This window comes from Zonotrichia leucophrys, chromosome 9 (assembly GCF_028769735.1).
Source record: "Zonotrichia leucophrys gambelii isolate GWCS_2022_RI chromosome 9, RI_Zleu_2.0, whole genome shotgun sequence".
Lineage (NCBI taxonomy): Eukaryota > Metazoa > Chordata > Aves > Passeriformes > Passerellidae > Zonotrichia > Zonotrichia leucophrys.
Window position 1 is genome coordinate 6,312,449 of NC_088179.1, and position 20,136 is coordinate 6,332,584.

At 38.9% G+C, this 20,136-nt stretch overlaps 1 protein-coding gene across 3 annotated transcripts in view; it reads right to left on the minus strand.

The window, feature by feature from the left end:
* The window catches only part of STAG1 (STAG1 cohesin complex component), a 151,510-nt gene that overhangs the window by 80,020 nt on the left and 51,354 nt on the right, over positions 1–20,136 (minus strand). For all 3 annotated transcript variants that reach the window (XM_064721164.1, XM_064721165.1, XM_064721166.1), the window contains exons 4-5: positions 17,790–17,954; positions 6,340–6,436 (exon numbers count right to left, since the gene is read on the minus strand). In XM_064721164.1, coding sequence (XP_064577234.1) covers positions 6,340–6,436; positions 17,790–17,954 — 262 coding nt within the window. The remainder of the gene's footprint in view (positions 1–6,339; positions 6,437–17,789; positions 17,955–20,136) is intronic.

Below are 20,136 nucleotides of genomic sequence, written 5' to 3' on the forward strand. Positions count from 1 at the left end.
GTTGTACATGCAATATGAATAATTTGATATATTCAGGTAGCAAATAAAAAAGAAAAACATGTTTGGTTTAAATTGCTGTTGCTCCTGCTACCAGTTCATACAGGGAAACCTTGGACTGCAGTCAGAACACAGCACAGCAGGTATTTCATTCAGATTTTCAAACAACAAACCAGTGTGCCCTTCCTTCATGTCTCCTGCACAAAAAGTAAATTCCTCTGGCTTTTTCCCACTTGTTTTTGAAAGTAGCGGGATACATCTTTTGGGAAAAAGATGTCATTAGTTCACAGGTGGCTATAAAATGTATTGCACTACTTCAACACTTTTTTACTCTTGCAATTTTTTTTTTTAATTTTTCAACCCTTCTCATCCCCAGAAGACAGTAACAAGCAGAGTTTAAAAAAATTTAAAAAGAAATTATAATTACTTTCCTTATAGCTAAAGAATCTTTGAATAGCTAAAGAAGAAGAAAAAGAAATAGTAAGGAAGTAAGTACATGAGATGACAAGTACAAATACATTCAGCAGCAAACAAAGAAATAGTAAAAACCTTTTTGATTTAAAACTATACACACAACAAAACCAAAGCTTTAATTTCCAGAATGTCAACAGATATTAACTATTTGTACTTCTTCACAAAAAATTGATTTTGATGCAACCATATTAATTGTCAAGTGTCTGATATGAAGTTTTTAACCCTACCTATAGCCATTTAAAGAACTAATGAAACATTTAATGTATGCCTAGCAATCTGATTTACCTTCCACTCAAGCCATTTGCATCCTACTTTTAGTTTGAATTTTGTAAGCTTTCACTTCAAGATAAACACACTGTAAAAATTACCTCAAGGCCCAGAAGCAAGAAGTACAAAGTTCAGCTCCTGTTTATCTACACCACACACGAAATTAAGATCAAGCCATTTCCATCCTACAGTCTTATCTTCCCATTTTTAATGTGGTTAACAGCATGTTTTTAACTGCTTTATAGTTATTGGGGTGCATTTATTTCTTTATACTATGCATACAAAATATTTCAGAAATCCTTGCCATTGCTATGACGTAAATCCTACACAAATAAGTAACAATTTTTCAAAACGTATATTAGTTCTTACTTTGTAACATTCTCCCCTATATTCACACACTGAAAGGGATTTCGTTGAAGAAACTGTGCGAAAACAGACTTGATACACTTAATAAAAACACAAGCTCCAATGCAATGAATTGCAGTATTTTCTAATTTGGTCACAATACAAAATATTTAAGATACCAACTTCTTAATAATAACTGAATGACTCAAGAGGTAAAGCTTTTTAGCACATGCCAAGGTCAGCCAGATTTCTCACTCTGGGCAGTTCCTTGCAAAAGGCCCATATGCAGGGAATTAGATTTACCAAAGTCATCTTTGTGGTCCATAACATCCACCTGTACAGAACAAGTATTCCATCGATCACAAAACAAAACCATGGACAGCTCATTTTTTTAGACCATTTCTCTAATTACCATGTTAGACCCCCTTATTAAAATATTATTAATCAGAGTAAATAACACTATTTCCTGGCTAAATTGCTTCTGGAATTCTTTCAAACAGCAAAATAAGCGCTTGCTTGTTCACTGCTTTTGCCAGACCATACAATGGCTACTCTATGCTGCTTTTTCCTGATTTTAGCCTTCAACTTCCTTTGGCAAAGCAGAAATCTATTAGTTTGCCCTTAATTAAGCTCATAGAACATTAATAAAAACCAAAATGAGCAAGCTAACTTGGAACTCCTGCACTTATTGGCAGGGTTTGTGCCATTCAATCACAATTTGACAGAGGATCTAAAACAGGTAAGGAACAAGCAGGCACTCAAGGATGAAGCAGGAAGATAATGTGGAACCCCAAGTGTTTAATTCACAGGAAAAGTTCCACAAAGGAGTCTGGCTTTAAGTCCTGGGGAAAGAGTCAGACAGATCTCTGCTTACTCACAACTGAGAAAAACCCGGCCCTAAGCAGCACCAGCAATCCAGGCCGACAGGTGACAGCTGCAGTATTTGCTCATCAATGACCACATCTGAAAACCTGCTTAAAAATGCACAGGTTTCTGGCTTAGCCAGCATAAAACAGATGAGAGGAAAGGCTAATGATGGAGATGGATGAGATGGATGGGAGAGAAGGAATGGGAATAATTTCACTGTGCACTTGAAAGCAGTCAAGTAGTTTCCTCTTGAATTACGTGAGACCCTTTTCCCCTGCAAAAGAAAGCTTCTTTTCTCCCCTGGACTCAGTGGCTGGTTTTCCTTCACAGCTCAAGAGGCTGTTTCAACCACTAATTGCTTCTGGTTAGGAAAAAAAATATTTATTCCACAAGCATGGCTCTCTGCCTTGAAAATGTGGAAAGGTCAGAGTGCTTGAGGAGCTTTCTGTTTGTTTTCTATCAATAACAGAAGGCACGAGCTGACAGCCATGCAGATACCCAAGTCAGCTCTAAATCCAGGGAGCTCCAGAAATGGAAACAGCCTGGTTGTCATAGCAGCAGAGCAGGATACCTGAGCTAATTACTCAGTCTGAGAGGCAGAGATAATTAGCCCTGATGCAGCATCACACTGACACAGTTATAATCCTTCTGGGACCTCTCGTACATATTGCTGATTAGACATTTCAGCTTGCTTGCAACCAGCTCACAGAGCTCAGCACTCAATGCTGTGCTTTATATAAACATTCAAAAGAAAAAGAGAAAAAAGGAGGAAACCAAAAATTTGTTTCTACAAAGAAAGCAATGGAAAAGAGCTCACAAAAATCCCCAGAAAACTCTGAACACTCAACTGTAACACTTCTGCAAGGGAGGAGGGTGCCTGAATCCACAATGCTGCAGACCAAAGTATAACAATGGAGATGGAAATTTCAGTAGTGTGGATACACCTCCACCCCAGTCCAGTGGCACTTCATTGAAAAAAGTGCTTTATCATTACAACAAGTTAATGTCATAAAGTTCCCTGTTACCTAATAATGAAAACTCTGAAATTTACTCCTGCCTTAGAAATAAGTAAATATACCACCACCTGCTTTGCAGATTGTAAATCCCATGGAAAATAAACACCAACTACCAACAGACATACCTGTTTTATTTTCAAGGACTGCAAACAGCATTTTTGCTGGTTTTCCACAAAGAAGTAGTATTTTAACACTTACCTTTTCACCTTTCTAAGATACTATCCTATACAAGACCCTCCCTCTAGAAGGAGCAACACATTTTAAAAGGGTCAAAAAAAAAAAGTGAATGAGTGAATGTATCAGTCGTTGTTAACCATTTTTCTTCCACAGAAATTCAACATAATATGATGGAAAAGACTACACAGATAAGCTGTGAAAGACAGGGACTTTTTTGTATTCTCAAAAGGAAAAAGCAAGCAAGATAAAGAAAAATTCTTTACATAATCATTTAACTTCTTTGTAATCAAAATTAGCAAAGGCAACATATGTACAGATTGAGCAGGCAAACGAGAGGAAGGATGACATGACAAGTGACCAACTCCCATGCAAATGTGCTTATTGAACTGAGATGTTTTGACAGTTCAATAGAAGAAACTTCTCATTTACACCAAATACCACTCTAAAACCACAAAGATTACTGGAGTCACACTAAAATCTTATCTCCTGTGTTTTTAATGGACATACATCAAATAGATAATCAGAAGAGTTGACAAAGGACAGATATGCTTGAATATTTATTGAATGCATATTTATTGAATTTTAAATTCCACAGATCTTTTAAATTCACCTGCATAAGCCACTAATTTAACAATTGTTAGTACTAACAATTTACATAATACACCTGCTTACTCATATTTACAAGAGATCACTTCTCATTTCAGCAACAGCTCCAAGCAAAGCTGGAAGACGCCAAAAGGTTCATTCAAGCATCTGTGCTGCCCAAGAGAATGGGACAAATACATAAAAATCAATGTTTCTCTGAATAGAGGGGTATTTTTTCAGGGTCACTGGTGTTGCTAAATGAAACAGTTCGGTGCTTCAATTCCTAATTAAAGCCAGTAAATGGACACACACACTTCCACCTGCTCAAAACTTCTGAAAGACACATCAAGCTAAATGTAATTTACATATATTTAGATATCAATTGATTCTAAGCACTATTGAATGGTAGATTTATAAACCTAGGATCACAATTTCCTGAGAAACTTCATCCCAAGTTAGCTGTCCTCCTCCCTTCAGTTAATGATCACAAATTTTGGTATATTATCAGTCTGCATTTAGATCCAACTTTGGGAAAAGAGGCTGGTGAATCCAAGACAATGTTAGTGGAGCAAACTGAAAAGAAGAAAATTAAGGAAGATAAAGCAATCACTGAGATTCACAAGGGGTGGTTATTTATGAGGAATAGAAATAAGGAAGAATGTCAACTAAGTCTCTAAAGGGAAATAAGGATGTCATAACATATGATCATCCCATGAAAAAGAATCTTTGTCTCCCTCACAAAACACAGAACAACCCCCCTATTTCTCATTTCCATTAAGGACAGCTTAGTATGCACTTTACCTTAAGTGGAGTACCAATAAAATCCACTCTCTTCTGATAAGCTCTTATTTATTCTAGAAAACAAGTATATTACTGGAACCTGGAAAGAACTGCACTGTTTGCCAGGATATTAACCCTGTTCTACAGCTGTTACTGTAGCCACTGCAAAGATTCCAGCACAGAGATAAATCTCCCACACACACTATAGACTTGGGAGATAAGAAGTTTTTGCTTCCTTTCTCCTACCATTGCTGTTTGGGAGCAGAAGGCACTGAAAGAAGCTCAGCAGAGATAGCCCTGGGATACAGAGCAGAGCAGTGAAAATGAAAAGTCACCATTCAAAGAAAAGCCAAGTCAGTCAATGACATCAGGCACTCGCAGTGCTGCTGCCTCCCAGCCAGTCTCAGAGAGCTTTTCTGGGAAGCACTTGCTCCAGCAGCATATGGCTGACAGTGGGCATTCAGCCTGCATCACTCACCAACAAGGGCTTTAAAATCTAGCAGTCTGATCAGAGTGCTGCTTTCTGTAATGAGGAGCAAGAAAGGGAGAATAAATTAGAGAGCAGCAGGGGAATGAAGATATTTATGACATGCCTTTACCAAAAGCTTGCATCAACAATATAAACATATGGCCAAAGATGCCTTTGGTTTAATGCTGCCCAAATTCTTGTGGGGTTCCTTTTTTTTCATATATAAACTTCAGGAGAGAGTTAAAAAAAAAGAAAAAGCACAGAGAATACTACTACTTTCACATGAGCTGCCAAACACAGCCGAAAAATGTTTCATGGTCTCTGTGTGAACAGTGCAGACACTGACACAGGCTGGTAACCTAAGCTCTCACCTTCAGCCCTTTTAGAATGCTCCCAGAGCTTCAGTCTTTCCTGTCATCCACAAAACAACTTTATTTCCTTCAGCTTTGAAAAAGGGTTGCTGAAGCTGCTGATGGCTCCTATTTCTTTTCTCTGATGCTTTTAACTGCTCAAGACTTCACCTTATACCAAAGAAGGAAGAAAAAGGACTTCTATCCAGACTATTTGATGCTTAAAGGTGTGTTCCCACATCAGATACAAAAAGAAGAAAAAGAATTTCTGAACTGTGGGTTATTTTCAACTCCATTCCAAGCATCAGAAAACAGTAAATATTTTGGTTTTGGGCACTACAGAGGGAGTAGAGCTCTCTCTTCAAGGCTGAGTTAACAGAAAAAAGACAACACATGAAAAATTCATTAGAAGGCACAGTGTGGCAACAGAATGCTGGAGTGGCTGACTGCTGCATGCCTGGCAATGGAGACTGCTTAAGAAGGGTATAAAAGGCAGGGCACTCGCTGCTGACGTGATAAAGGATCACAGAGGAACAAATAACACTGATGCTTCATCCACAGGAAATCTTTCTTGCTGTGAACTGAAGCCTGATTCCTTCCTCTTCAGTTAAAAAAAACATCATTTTCCTAAAAAGAAAGAAAAAATATCAAAGTTAAGGTATAGTCACCTACTATTTTTTTCAATTTAAAAATTGGGAAGAAACAGAATGGGAAAATAAAGCTATGCCTACCTGGAGTACCAGATCTTTTGTCTCTTGCAGATGATGAGTAGAATGTCTCTGTGAGGATTTGTACACTTTAGCATCATGACAGCAAAGTGAGAAAGAGAAAGGGCAGCCCTTGACAAACAAGCTTTAAATCAAGTAATTCTGGAATGCAGACAATATTTCTATACAAACCATGCACACAAGGAGCACCAATCCAAGAGTCTTCCCCATCTTTAGAGCATTTGCATTAACACACGTTTGTAGGTCAGATTTATTCTATACAACTTGTTTCCCATGTTCTGTACCTCGACATCCTGAACACTGGATAAAGAAGTTGATTAAATCCAGAAGTGCTATGTCCCTGTCTTGTTTATATGATTCAATCCAGTCGTCCACCACAGACTGTCAAGAAAAAAAGAATACTTATCAGAGACTCTTAAAAAGTGTTTTATTAAAGGCAAATAACTTATTCTTTTCAGAATATAATTTTAGAACTGAGCATTTATTTTGCATAATTATACATGTGTACAAATAGAAATATCTATGCACCTTCTCTCAAGGTGGAGACAGAACAAATATTGTTAGACAGCAGAATTATATGCATTATTTTCTGGTATTATATTGTATAAACACAAGTTCAAATTGAAATTACTGTAATTCCCCAAAACTACTTAGAGAATTTTTTCAGTTTTAAAATTGTGTTGAAAAAAAAATAAATATTGTTACTCCATTCAGAATGACCAACATATTCCCAGAAAACTGATGAATAGAAATACTTTGAGATAAATACTGATTTTATATTGCATAGTGAATATCCCAGTCAGTCACTCAGGAACAGTGTAAATAGTTCAGGAAAACAAAATATACTGAGGAATACCCAGTAAATAAAATAACACACAGAAGTTTGACTTAGGGTGTTTCTAAGCTACCTGGATCACAGGACAGGAAATTCAGTCAGTTTTCAACTGCCCTCAGAACTACAGTTAGCCAGGAGCTATTTTCATCATCTCTGATATTCCAAGCTCCTCAGCTACATCAACACTGTAGGTAAGGAATTGTGTATATTTAATGTAATCAAATATTATGCTTTACTTTTTTTATGAGGGAAAAGAAACTTTTCTGTTCCATACATGCAACAGCATTCATTAGGAAAAGCTTGATTATGTTATCAGATCACACCTTGCAAATAGATTAGTTTATTCTGGACAGTTCAGGTCTACAATGAATTTCTATTACATTAAATTTAAAAAGCCACACACACATACAAATACCCCACCATGCCCACACAACTGGCTTCTATCATGCTGAAAAGGAATCAATAGGAAAGACAAAAAATTCCAAACAATTTGATCTCTTAGAAAAATCTGCCTTTTTCTTAATTAGCTGTAAGGAGGGATCTTGAAAAATCCCTGTGCAGTTTCCAGTTTATCCAAGTGCAAACTCCCAAGCCTAGCCCTGGCAGGTGTGTGAGGAAAAGGAAGCAGCAAAGCACCTGGGTATGGTCCCAGAGACCCAGGGAACTCTGAACTGAGCCAAAGCACTCCATGCCTAACACACATCACTGCAGCCACCCCTGAGCCAGGGCGGAGCAGCAGTACTATCATGTTATCCAACAACCAGCATCAATCTCCAAACACCCAACTGGCCAGGAAACTCAGTTTTCACAGGTTTTGCCTCCCAAAACACACACACACACCCAGTAGGAGAAGCAATCTTAAAAAGGAGTCCATCTGCTACTTAGAAGAAATTAGAAAGCAAGTCTTGGCCTCTAATTAAGCTTCACACAAGATGAGGAAGCAGCAGCACAAAACCAGTTATCTAGAATGTTATCTCACTGTTATTTCATCGTGAATTCAGCCCTGTTCCTGGAAGTATCAATCATTTCAATCAATCAACAAAAATTCTCCAGGGCACAGAAACCAAATGTAGCCAAATGCAAAAAGTATTTACTACACCAAATATTGACAGAGCTTAATGACCAGGCTGTTGGTGTGCTACCAATTTACAAGATTTGTTTGAACAGCTCTATTACTGTAGATATCAGAACATGCAATTGCCAGAGCTATTTTTTACACCAAAGAAAATAGCAGCTGTGCAGGGCCAGGAAATAGCAGCTGTACAGGTTCACCTGCCCAACAGGGCTTACACATGCAGGGAAAAGCATAAGAAAAGGGCAAGAATACACTGATATTTCTGAGTTACTGTCCCAGATCCTTAAGACCCCAGCAAATTTCTTCTCTCATGGATGTGTCTGTCTAACCCAGCTTTATATCTACACTATCTCACAGCAGTGTGTAAGGGCTAGTTATTCACTGCAAAATGACAGAATAGTTGTGTTTTAAACTTGCCAATTGTTAGATCCATTTGATGTGACTCAATTCTTATGAAACAAGAAAACACAAATTCCAGCCCCTTGTTTGCATTTTCCATGCTCCCATCTGGTCACCTCTTTCCAGGCAGAATAATCCTACCCTGTGCCATGTGGCTTGCCCAGAAATAATTCTGTATCTTTATTCTTGCCCACTCTTGTCACACATCTCCTGACAGTTTCTGAAGTCTACTATATTCTTCTTTGAGCCTGGGAAATCTCAGCTGCTTTCCTAGAGTGTTAATATCTATTTTCCCAGCATCTGTTCATTATCCACAGCTGAGTTTCACAGAAAACATTCCCCGTGGAAGTAAGGCTGGCCCAAGAAATTCCCTCCCACGTTCAGTCTTACTCCTGTTTGTTGCTACAACACACTGCCCCTTCAGCCATGCCACTGCAGCCTCTCATGGACTGTGCTATAAATACTGCCAATGAACCCATCTGGACTTAAAAAATGGGGAGCCAAGGAAAAAATGTGAAGGAATACCTTTACATTTTGCTTCTGTTTCTTTTATAAAATTATTTAAATTATTTTTGCGGCACTATCTCAAACTGCAGCATCAGTGCAGCTCCTCTCATTTCTATTTTTTATCTGTCATACAACAAAAAGAATTGTGTGGGACATTGTGTCCTTGGGCACTGGGGGCTCACTCTGTCCTACCAGCGTGGCACTTGCACCTCAACCCAAAACCATCATGCAGTTTACAGAGAAATAAAGACAAGTGGCTCATCTCCAGACCTGAGGACCTGACTTGAGGCAATGCAGTTTTCAGTGGCAGCAGTAGGTAAGAAAAGCAGAAAAATCAGAGCAAAGGTTCTCAGAGGAATAGCAGGCAAAGACTGTCCTGACCTCCCAGAGAAGTGACAAAGCTGGAAGTAAAATCTGAATTTGTGAGTAGGGTTCCTTTGCTCTAAGCTGGCACGCACAAGCTCTCAGTGCCTTGGCACTCCCCACTGTGTGTGACACAGCCAGGCACAGTCAGTGTAACTCCCTGCTGAGAACAGGTACCTGGGAGAGCTGGACAAGGGAATTGAGCTGTCAGTGTTGTGTTTACCCCAAGAGAGCCCCACTGACTGAGGGGCTGCAGCAAACAAGTCACACACAGGCACCTGAGCCAGCATCTGCACAGAGCCACACAAACTGCATTCACTAAAAATCAGTGCCCCAAAACAACAGCCAGAGCCCCACACACTGAGCCCCTGTGCACACTTGGCATGCTGGCTGCCTCACTTTGTTAGAGATTACAGTTTAAGGCAACAGGAGATGATGAAGCCAGACTACATATGCTACAACAGTTGGAACTCAATCAAACTGTTGACTTTTGATGTAACTGAAAAGAGCTATAAAGACTGAAAACACTAGATGAATAAATAAAAATGACACACATCAGACCCAAAAGAGAGACCAAGTATCAACTGAACCAAGACAAAACAGCAGTAATGCAAATACCAGGAAAAAAGACTCAATACAAGCAAAAAAGGAATCAAACCACAGGCAGCAGTGTAGCAAATGGTGCAACATGCAAGCCTTGCCAGAAATGGAATTATTTTGCATAAATATGCATAGAGAGAAGGACTCCTATTAAAACCAAGGATTTCTAACCAACAGGCCCCAGGTAACAGCAAATCCTCTTTTTATGCATAATCCAAGAGCAAACTCAGGGAAATGGCCCACATTTGATCCCCTTGCCCAGAGACCTCCTGTTCTTGCCCCACCCTGTCACCTGTCCCAAGCACAAACCATTAACACCTTGAAGGCACAGGAGGTGACAGGAGGGAAAGACCAGGTGGCCCTTTCAGAAAGGAGGTAGCTACAAGCAGGTTCCACCCTCCAGAATCCATCTCCACAAGTCTCCCTGCTTACTGCCACAAAACACCTAAGAAATAGGGCAGCAATATTGCATGAGCTGCTCCACTGGTACCCTTCTGCTTCCAGATGTTTTTACCTACAGATGCAGTGGGGAGCAGGGATTTACCATATGGAAATGGGCACTTACATGCTGTGCATGAAATCCATGATAAATTCAGCACAGGACCTGCAGGACACGTGCTGCAGCCTGCCCAGGGGCAGCACATCCATGCTCTTGGGACTCACCAGCTTCAAGGCACACACACAAGGAAAAGGCTCCCTTGGCAATGAGCTCAGTTCCACAGACAAACCTCCAAATGACTCCAGTAGCACCAACAGCCTTCCTCCACTCCCTGCTGTCAGGACACATCAGGCCACATGCACACACACTCAGATACACGCACACAGACACACACGTGCACCACATCTCTGGGTCAGACAACAAGTCCATACAGGTACATCACAAAAATAACTCAACCATTTTTTAAAATGATGAAATTGCTTCTATTCTTATGAGAACTGAGTAAAAAATCAAGGATTCCTGCAAATGGCAGATGATGTATGGTACAAATACAGAGTCTGTACAAAGATTTTCCAAAGCCTGCAGTGGTTTTCAAAAGAATCTCACAGAAATGAACTCTTTGATGAGTCTGTTTTAAGAACTACCACAGAGCATAATTTGAAGAATATGCCAGGTAAGCAACTCTACAGAAATAAGAAGCCTAAATGAAGTAAAGCAAATAGCAGAATAAATGAGCCTGAGTAAATAACTTCAAATCAATCAACTTGCAGAAATATTGACCTTCACATCTCAAAGTCTGCTAAAAGATAAACCAAAGCATTTTATGGTACTGAGGAGGAACAGCAGCTTGGGGTTGCCAGTAAAAGCAAGTCAGAGGCAATGAATGAAATAATGAAGTGAGTGATCCTATTACCTCCTCTAGGCTTTGCAGCTATGAATCCATTTCATACTCCTCCAGTGAGAGAGAATTTAGGAGCATGAAGTGCTGGAGGAAGCAGAGGGACTGACTGCAGAGGACACCTTGCCAACTCATGTAAATTCGCACAGTCCCACTAAATATTAATGAAAGCTGATTTCAAAAAAAGCTATTTCACAATTTCAATTAAGTAACAATCTGGCAACAGTGCTACAAACAAAAGGGAAAACAAATGACACCATATTCAAAGTTCATGTTAAAATGGAAGATCTCAGTCAACTGTAAACCAAGGCAAATTGAGTATAAAGAACTTTAAATAATTTGCCATTTCATACAACTGATCATGGACACGCTTCATTTACAGTGAATATGAAAGAAAAAATTTACTCTAGAATGTGTGTGCAATGTGTTTACATCAAGGTAGAAAAAATTCCAAAAATCAAAGCTTACACTAAACTTCAGCAAAAAACCCAAAGTCACTCAAATGAAACTTTAAACTGATTAAAAAAGGAATGCACTGTGACATTAAATATTTCAATAACCTGTATAAAGAGCAACTCAAATAAAAAAGCAGAAAATACACTTTAACAGATAGTGAGAAGAACTTAGTACACTAAAAATAAGGACCCAGGGGGAAAAAAAGGCAAGTGGTGAGAGACTTAAAACACTCTGCATAAACATTTTTAAGTGAATCTATTCAGGTTGGGTTTTTTTAAAAAAGAATGAAAGCCTTTTAAGGATAAATTTTGTGCAAATTGAAGAAATTACACAGATGGCTACTGGGGAGAAGGTAGTTCCTAATGTGAGAAAGTACATGCAGTTTAGATTGGGCAGCACGCTGCAGAATGAGTGCCTGGCTGCATTCCAAACTGCAGGCACAAAGTCTAATATGCACCCAGTGAAAACCTAATTCAAGGATAATAAAAATGAACTGCAGCTTGAGGACATGCACTTTATTCTTTTTCTCTAAGGATCATAATTTTAAATTATGAAAGAGTTCATACCTTGCTAACAACTATCATGCACTTCCTGATAAGTCAAAATTATTGTCCTTTAAAAACCTCAAAAATCTCACTTTAGATAAGAGTAAGCAAAGATGAGAATTTGTTTTCTGCAGTGTCTACCTATGTAACTTTTTAACTTCTGAACTACAGAGAGGAAAGGAATACACAATCCTAGAAGTATTTCTTCCCAATAAAACTATGGGATTTATAGTCTCCATACAGGATTATCTGCTTGGCATTTTGTGTAAATACACATTTCTATGCAGTAAACTGGGCTTTAAATATGATTACACAGGGAAATCAATGTAACATGTTGCATTGAACCATTTGGGAGAAAAACACTACCAAAAGAAAAGAAAAACTCACTATTCTCTTAGGAGAATCTTAGAATGATAAATGTTAACTGGCATTACACTGAGTACATAAAGGGTACTGGGAAAATTCTGCTTTCACATGGACTAAAACCACAGAACTCCTGAGGCTGGGCACTCTTGCCCAGCACATGCACACTACTCAGAGCAGCAGCCCCTCACCTGAGGGCCCAGAAAAGGTGGGTGCACCTTACAAAGCTCCCACCAAGAAGATTTTCTAAGGTGTACAGAACTCTTGCAGGTGCTCAGCTCTCACAGTTGACATGTTACACCATTTCAAAGGGGCTGTGTCTGTTTAGGCTGAGCCAACCATGGGCATGAATGCTGCCACAAAGCATCAAAACTGCTCATAGACACTAAGCACCAGAATGAAAATATACTTACTTAGAGGGGTGCTAAAACAAAATGGATTTATTCCAGCAAGAGAGCCATCAATTTATTAAAACACCTGATTCTCATTCCTTTGCTAGCATGGTTTGGAAAGGGCTCACAGATCACCCCAGACACTTCAAAAACCATCAACATTCTACACAGCAAAAACTTCTCTGCCTTCAAGTATAATGAGTACTTTCAGGTACAAATGCTTCCACACACTGCACTACTGGCACTTAACAGCAAAATCATCTCAATCTTATTAAATCACAAAGGAAAAGAAGCCTTGTGTGATGACTGCAGAAAATTTAATTTGGTATTAAGGGATACTCTTCTAATTAATTAATGCTTCATTTGGTGGCTAAATTGTTCCCAGTGTAACAACTATAAAAACATGTACCAAGTTTTGATTTTTTTCTTTTAATTCAGCACCATACAATCAAAAGCAAAGCAAGATTAGGCTGCAAAAGAAATCTGTTGAGCAAACTGAAGATGCTAGTTTAAATGTTAATAATAGATGCAGTCATTTTGCCCAGTTAACTTTAGAGACTGCACACTCAAATTCCTAAGGAGTTTCTGAGACAATGTGGAGAAACCTTGAGCTATTATCTATCCTTCAACTGGAGAATCCAGCAGTTAAAATACAATAAATTACAATTAAACTAAAACATGCATTTAACACAAAAAGCATGGGTAATATTTCATAGATGTCTGGATATTTTTAATCTTCAAAGACCTTCACTTTCAGAAATAGCTGAAGGAGACACAGAGATGTGATCTGGCAAAAATCACTTCTAGAGGGAGAAAAGAAACTCTGAGAAGGGAGAGCCATTGAGGCCACTGAGAACAGACACCACAGTGGCCCTGAACTGCCAATGGTCAGAGGTAGGGAGAAAACCCAAAACTCATTTTTGCCACCTCATTCCCTTTCTTAGCTGCCACTGTCAAGAGACAGGCTGTTGGATTTTTGGTGTAATCCAGTTACAGTTGCTCTGATGTTCTTAATCTCAAGGATCCATGTAAAAACACATGTAATTCCTCCTGCATTAGGTAAATATGGTTCTACAGTCACTCCAGTCAGGAATAAATCTGTCCTACTGCCAGAGATGGACTTCTCAAGGCAGGGTAAGCAGTGCTACAAACACAGCTTTACTTGGACAGCGAGGGAACCTCAAAGGACACAAACCCCCATGTGCCAAGATGTGCAGGTGAGAACAGTCAGGAACCCCGAGCATCCCTGATTTCTGGAATGACAAGGAAGAACTGGTGGCACCATGAAAAATTCCATTTCAACACACTAGATAATTGGATACTTTTCTTAAAATACTTGCTGGCATATAATGGAGCCATATTTATTCTGAACTATGTCTAATCAACACCAAGATAACCTTTTATTAGCTGAGCATAAGCAGAAGCAGCAATTTTTAAAAGTTTTTTTCCCCTCAAAATCAGCCTGTGCTCTGTAGTGAACTGCTAACAACAATAAAGGGTCACTGGTAATGCATGGAACATGGCAGAATCATCAAGGCACAGATCTGTTCATGTTTTGTACTGAACTCTTCCTACAATAGCTGATGATCCATTCTCTCTGATGTTTTAGGGGAACAAAACTCCTTTGCAGATGAGAAAGCAAAACACTTCTATGCTTGGTTTGACCACCAGTAGTACAAACTTCATTACAGATAACTGCTCATACCTCATGAGAAATCGGCAGTCTGAGTCCTAAACAAAATCTGCTCTCATACAAGTTCTTTATTTCCCTGTCATCTTAACAGCAGGGTCAGAGATCAATGCAGAGATGTCTGCAGATTTTAGCTACCAGTGTCAGTCTCAGCCTGGGCAGCTCAGCTGGAAAGGCAGAGGCTCACCCAGGCCTTCATTCCCACCAGTGGCAGCTGAGCACATGAGAAATGCTGCTAGAGACCCTGCTGCCCATGGAAGAGCAGAGCAGGGAAATGTAGAGGATAGAGCTGTCACCATAAAATGATAGAACTAAAAAATAAACCTATGGAAGAGATAAATGACAAAAAGCAGAAGAGTATCATGTTTAACTGTGAAAACAAAAGCCACTATAGAAGTTCTATGACAGTCCTAATGGAGTAACACTTGAAAGTGTACCTGCAGAAAGCATGAGCAGAAGGTCATGGCACACTTCATACACAGAGAGCTGCTGACAGAACAATTTCTGAAGCACTGACTGTACAAAAGGTTACAGAGCAAATGAAAACCACTGACAACTGTCTGATGCCAACTTAATGTGGGCATCAAATAGATTTACAGAGTTCAAGCAAGACACAAGCTACACCCCATGACAGAGGCAAAGATTCTATGCAAAGAGCAGTCCTGGAGTTATGTATACTTGAAATAGAAAAATTAAACTGATTTTATTTCCCTGGAAGAAGCAAGCAGCAATAAGCCTGAAGAGAAGTAATAAATGAATCCTGCTGTGAGAACCAAAATAGAGATGCTTAGAAGTGAAAATTGAATTCAGCAACAGACTTTTATGAATTGGCATCACAAAGCCAGAAAAATCTAACAACTAAAAAAAAATTCTAAAAGCAAACAGCAGGAGCAGAGAGATCAGAAACAAAAGCACATGATTTCCATGCAATCTCAGGATATATTAATTAAATTTTCCTGGGTTTTCAATGCTGGAAGCAAACTTAGAAGCACAAGAAAAAAAAGTATGTTCATATTACAGGGAAAGAAACTAAATATTGAGAAATCATATATTTGGCCAAATACAAATATATGGCACTTGTTTGAAAACTATAATATTGACAAGATTGCTAAAATTGAACAAAAAAACCTGCATCAAAACTATGGAAAAACAAAAATGCCAAGCATTCCTAATTGTTACATCAAAACCTCTAAGCTATTACAGAAAAATATAAGTATAAAGACACTTATAAGTTTGGTTTATAGAACCTGGGTTTCACATGAGATGATTGTCCGGAAGTGCAAGGTAAAAAATATTAAATCACATTTTAACTGCATTCTCTCTCCTACTATAATTTCTTTAATTTTTAGTCTATTTTTACCAACAGTAAATTTTTCAAAGGTGCCCAAGCAATGCATACTCCTGAAATTAGGGCTCAAGTAGTTTATGCCTGTTGGCACCCAAGGCCTTCAAATACTCTTGCCTATTCCTTTACTGTTTGCATATAATCCCTCCCCTGCATGGATGGTGCTGTGCACTTCTTCTCCTACCTGCAGCTGGGGCATGTGTGTGTCTGTGCACATCCATATACAAATGCATATACATGCAATTCATGCAATATCCACATGCATATACAAATTCTCCACTTCTCAAGACAATTTATTTGTATCTAAATTCCAAAGGTTTCTTAATACAAACATGAAACTTTTTTTTTTTTGCATTTAATCTGCAAGAGACTTGTGTCAGCATCTCTTTTGAAATAGATAAAATGTAGCAAAGTCAATTCCACATACACACAGAGTCATCAAATATCAAAGCAGTTGCTCATTCCTTTCTATTTGGCTTCTGCAAATATCAATAACTCTAAGTCAACTATACTACATAAAGTATATTGTGTGTTCTGTACCACAGTAAAACCAGAAAATAGACTCCAGATGTTTCCTCAATTCCTGCCAAAAACAAAATTTGAAAAAGTGCTGAAAACCAAACAAAGTTGGAAGCTCTGTTGTAGGAAAAAAGGCAAAAGGAATCCATAGCTTTGTTACAAGTAAATTTGTTCTGTCTTCACCTACTAGATAAGAAGGGTCAGTCCTGAATAAGTGTAAACACAGAAACTACTACAAAAAAAATTTCTCATTTCCTTCCTGTGTATTACTTCTTTAAAACTAAATCTCATATTTTCCACAAGTTTGAGACAGAAAATTTTCAACAACTTTCACTCATTTGCAATATTTGATTTCTGTGAGACTTGAAAGAAGCTTAGGTTTTAGCTACACTGAAAGTAATATTGAGAATGGGACTTAGGAGCTAATTTTCCTAATTTGTACTTTTCTCTTGTTAGTCAGCATCAAAACAAACTAACTGATACTGCCTAAGTCCTGCGTTGTTGAAATGCAAAGTAAAGGAGGTTTGCTTAAATAATCCATCAGAGCAGGAGTGACTGCTGGCTTTGGACTGCATGGGCTGAAGAGTGTTTTGGGCCCATTGTTTCTCCTTTGCATTTCAAAACCAAGAGCTGCAGCACAGCAGCTTACAAAAACCACACAACACTCAAAACCAATCCTCTGGGCAGGGTCTTGAGGTGAAACTCACCTGGCCCCACACATCCTGTAAAGGCCCCTGAACTGATTAAAACATAAGAGGGTAAGAAACATTTCTAGAGGTAACTAGGACAAGCTAATTTTACAATAAATAAAAATTTGCCTTCAGGATGTGTCAATGTTTTTCCCAGACTCAGTGGAAGTCTAGGCAAATAGCTTATCCCTCACCTGCTGTCCTTTTTGGGCCAGCAGGAATGCAAGTTCCAGGGCAAAGCACTCCAAACTGCTTATGTGAGCAGATATTCTTGACAAAACAAGTGAACAAAAAAGGCTTGGATTTATCATTATTTTCATACACTTTTTGCCCATATAAAGCTTGCTACAGGATATACTTTGAGGAACTGCTTAATATATATTTTTAACTTAGGAGTAATGAACAAAATAATGGAGAATTTGAAACATATGACCCTGCCAGGTCTCTTGTTCTTCAGCAGGATACATGAGAGCCCTAAATCAGAACCCTCTCAGTCCTGTACTTTATGTTGGACCAATGCAGTCACAAGAAAAACCTACTGTTCACAAAAGCATAGCATGGACTGGACTCCAGTCAGGATACACTGAACTGTGAGGAGGAACACAAGTAGATATTTTACCTGCATAGCACTCTTGCCCAGCTTAACCACCTCGAACAGGGTGACAGGGTCCCCCTCTCCATTCTGCTGCGGGTGCCCGTTGGCTCTCCCACGACTCGCTCCCCGAGCGCCGGCGTCGGAACGCCCCTTGTCCGCCGGGGACTTGCGGGGCTTCTTCGTGGCAGACTGGGCAAAGAAAACCAGCAGAGGGAAAGTTTATTATAGCTACATCTGAAATCATTCAGTGTTTCTTTATACACCCAGCTTATCTTTATAGTCCATAAACACTACGTGGTTACACCCTCACACACATTGATACAAACAAAGATCACGGGATGAGCCAAGCTGGAAGGCATCTCCAGAGTGTCCAGCCAGACCTCCTGCTCAGAGCAGGGTCAGCTAGGAAAATAAACCAGGACTTGATCCAGTCAGGTACATATAATTTTATTTTTCAGTAGTTGGTGAGGGACTATTTAAAAGCCACTTTCATGCCAAGGGAAGTAGTGGTCACCCCAGTGACAGCTGGAGTACCTGTTGATGTCAGTTCCTGTATGAGTCTTACACAGACATTGAGAATAACTGCTGATCTTAACTAATGATCTTTCTAAGACAGTAAGTTATTAAAAATACATTTGCCACATTAACATTCATTTTCTGTATTTTCATTTTCATACAACTTTTATAAGAAACTGTGTACACAGTCAGCTCTTCAACTCAAATCACCAAATTTGTACAGCCCGATTTAGTAGATCACCATAACAGCCTCTTGCTTCAAAATGTTATGAGTTAAAATATTTTCCCTTTGAGACTAAATTACTTAATGTAAATTTTCTCTCTGTTCTTCAAGGTTTGAATCAGATGGTATAGACACCACCTGTCAAGACTCACCTACTGAACAGTTTGCTCTGAATTTAAGTCACTTGTGAAACAGACAGGAAAAAATTTCTAGGGAAAATAACATCAGATTTCTTACTTCCATATTCTATTCTTTCTCCCTACTGTGAGGCAAACAAAAGCAAAATCTTCTGTTTTCCACAGAACAATGAAGCTATTGTGAGCAATTATGTTAAAGAAAACAACACACAAGCAACTCAAAGACTAAATTTTGGACAATATCCTCATGGCACCGTTTACTGAAGTATATTGTCAGCTGAGTTTTTATTAATGTTTTTAGTAAAGAACACAAAGTCAACATTTTCAGTTGCATATTACAGTGCAGACTCGTTGAGAATTTTACTGCAGAGGAAAGAGATCTAATTTCTGACAGAGAGCTGGTAGAAGAAGCCCTGCAAGTCCAGTTTTCCCCATGCTTTAAAAGGGATCACTGCTTTAAAAGAGGTGGGGCCAGAGGGCTGAAGCAAAGGGCAAGGTAGAGTGCAACTGCCTCTTGCAAATATTCAATTAAGGACTTGCACAGAAGTACAAGCTGGAAAGCTTAAAATAATGGTACAATCTCTGTGAAGCTTTTTGGATAACATTTGCACTTAGGATCAAGAGTATCTCCCTCAATGAATTTTTAAATATGTGCAAAGCTGCTTGTAACAGTAAGAATGTTATCAACATATGAAATGTTTAAGTTCTACTGAGCTTGAAAGAGACATGTGATCACTATTTATTAAAATGAGAAAGAATCAGAAGTAAATTGACTCTTTTGAGAGATAAAATCCATACACTTATTCCATCTGGGAGACAATAAACACTTCACCCAGCTTCAAGGACTGCTAAATGAAAGCTTGAATGCAAACTGATGCCCTCCACAGAAACTAATGCAAGCCCCCCTCTAGACAGTTTTTCTCAACATGCAATTGAAAGAGAGGCATTAAATGCTGCAAGAATGAAGGGAAAACAAGTAAGAGATGGATGCAAAATGCACACATCCAAAGCTACCTTGTTAATGAAAGCAATGAGAAAAGCCACCTGTTTGAGTACCTGAGCATGAGTACTACAGACACAGGCTCCAAATGTGTAATCCCTAGGCATGTAAATGCCCAGTTCAAATTCCCTTTGTCAGGTATCCTGGGAAAGGGGAGGTGCTTTGACCAGGGCTACCAGTCTGAACTGGAAGGGTGAAATCACCACCGAGCCCTCAGAAGAGTTATAGAAATAACTGACACATGTGCTTCTGACAAATTACTGGGTAAAGCCAGGTTCTTCAGATCAAGTAAGTACCTCAATATCCTGGCCCTGAATTAGCACCAGCTATATTACTGAGTCTACTTTAACAAAATTTCTCTCTGGTCTAGATTTTCTTGTGACAATGAGAACATGGCACATCTCCAAAGGCAAGGTGCTCTTGGAAGTGGAGTTGCAAAAGCCACAAATCTAAAAATTATGTTTGGCTTTGAGGATGCCAGGCACAGGTAACTGT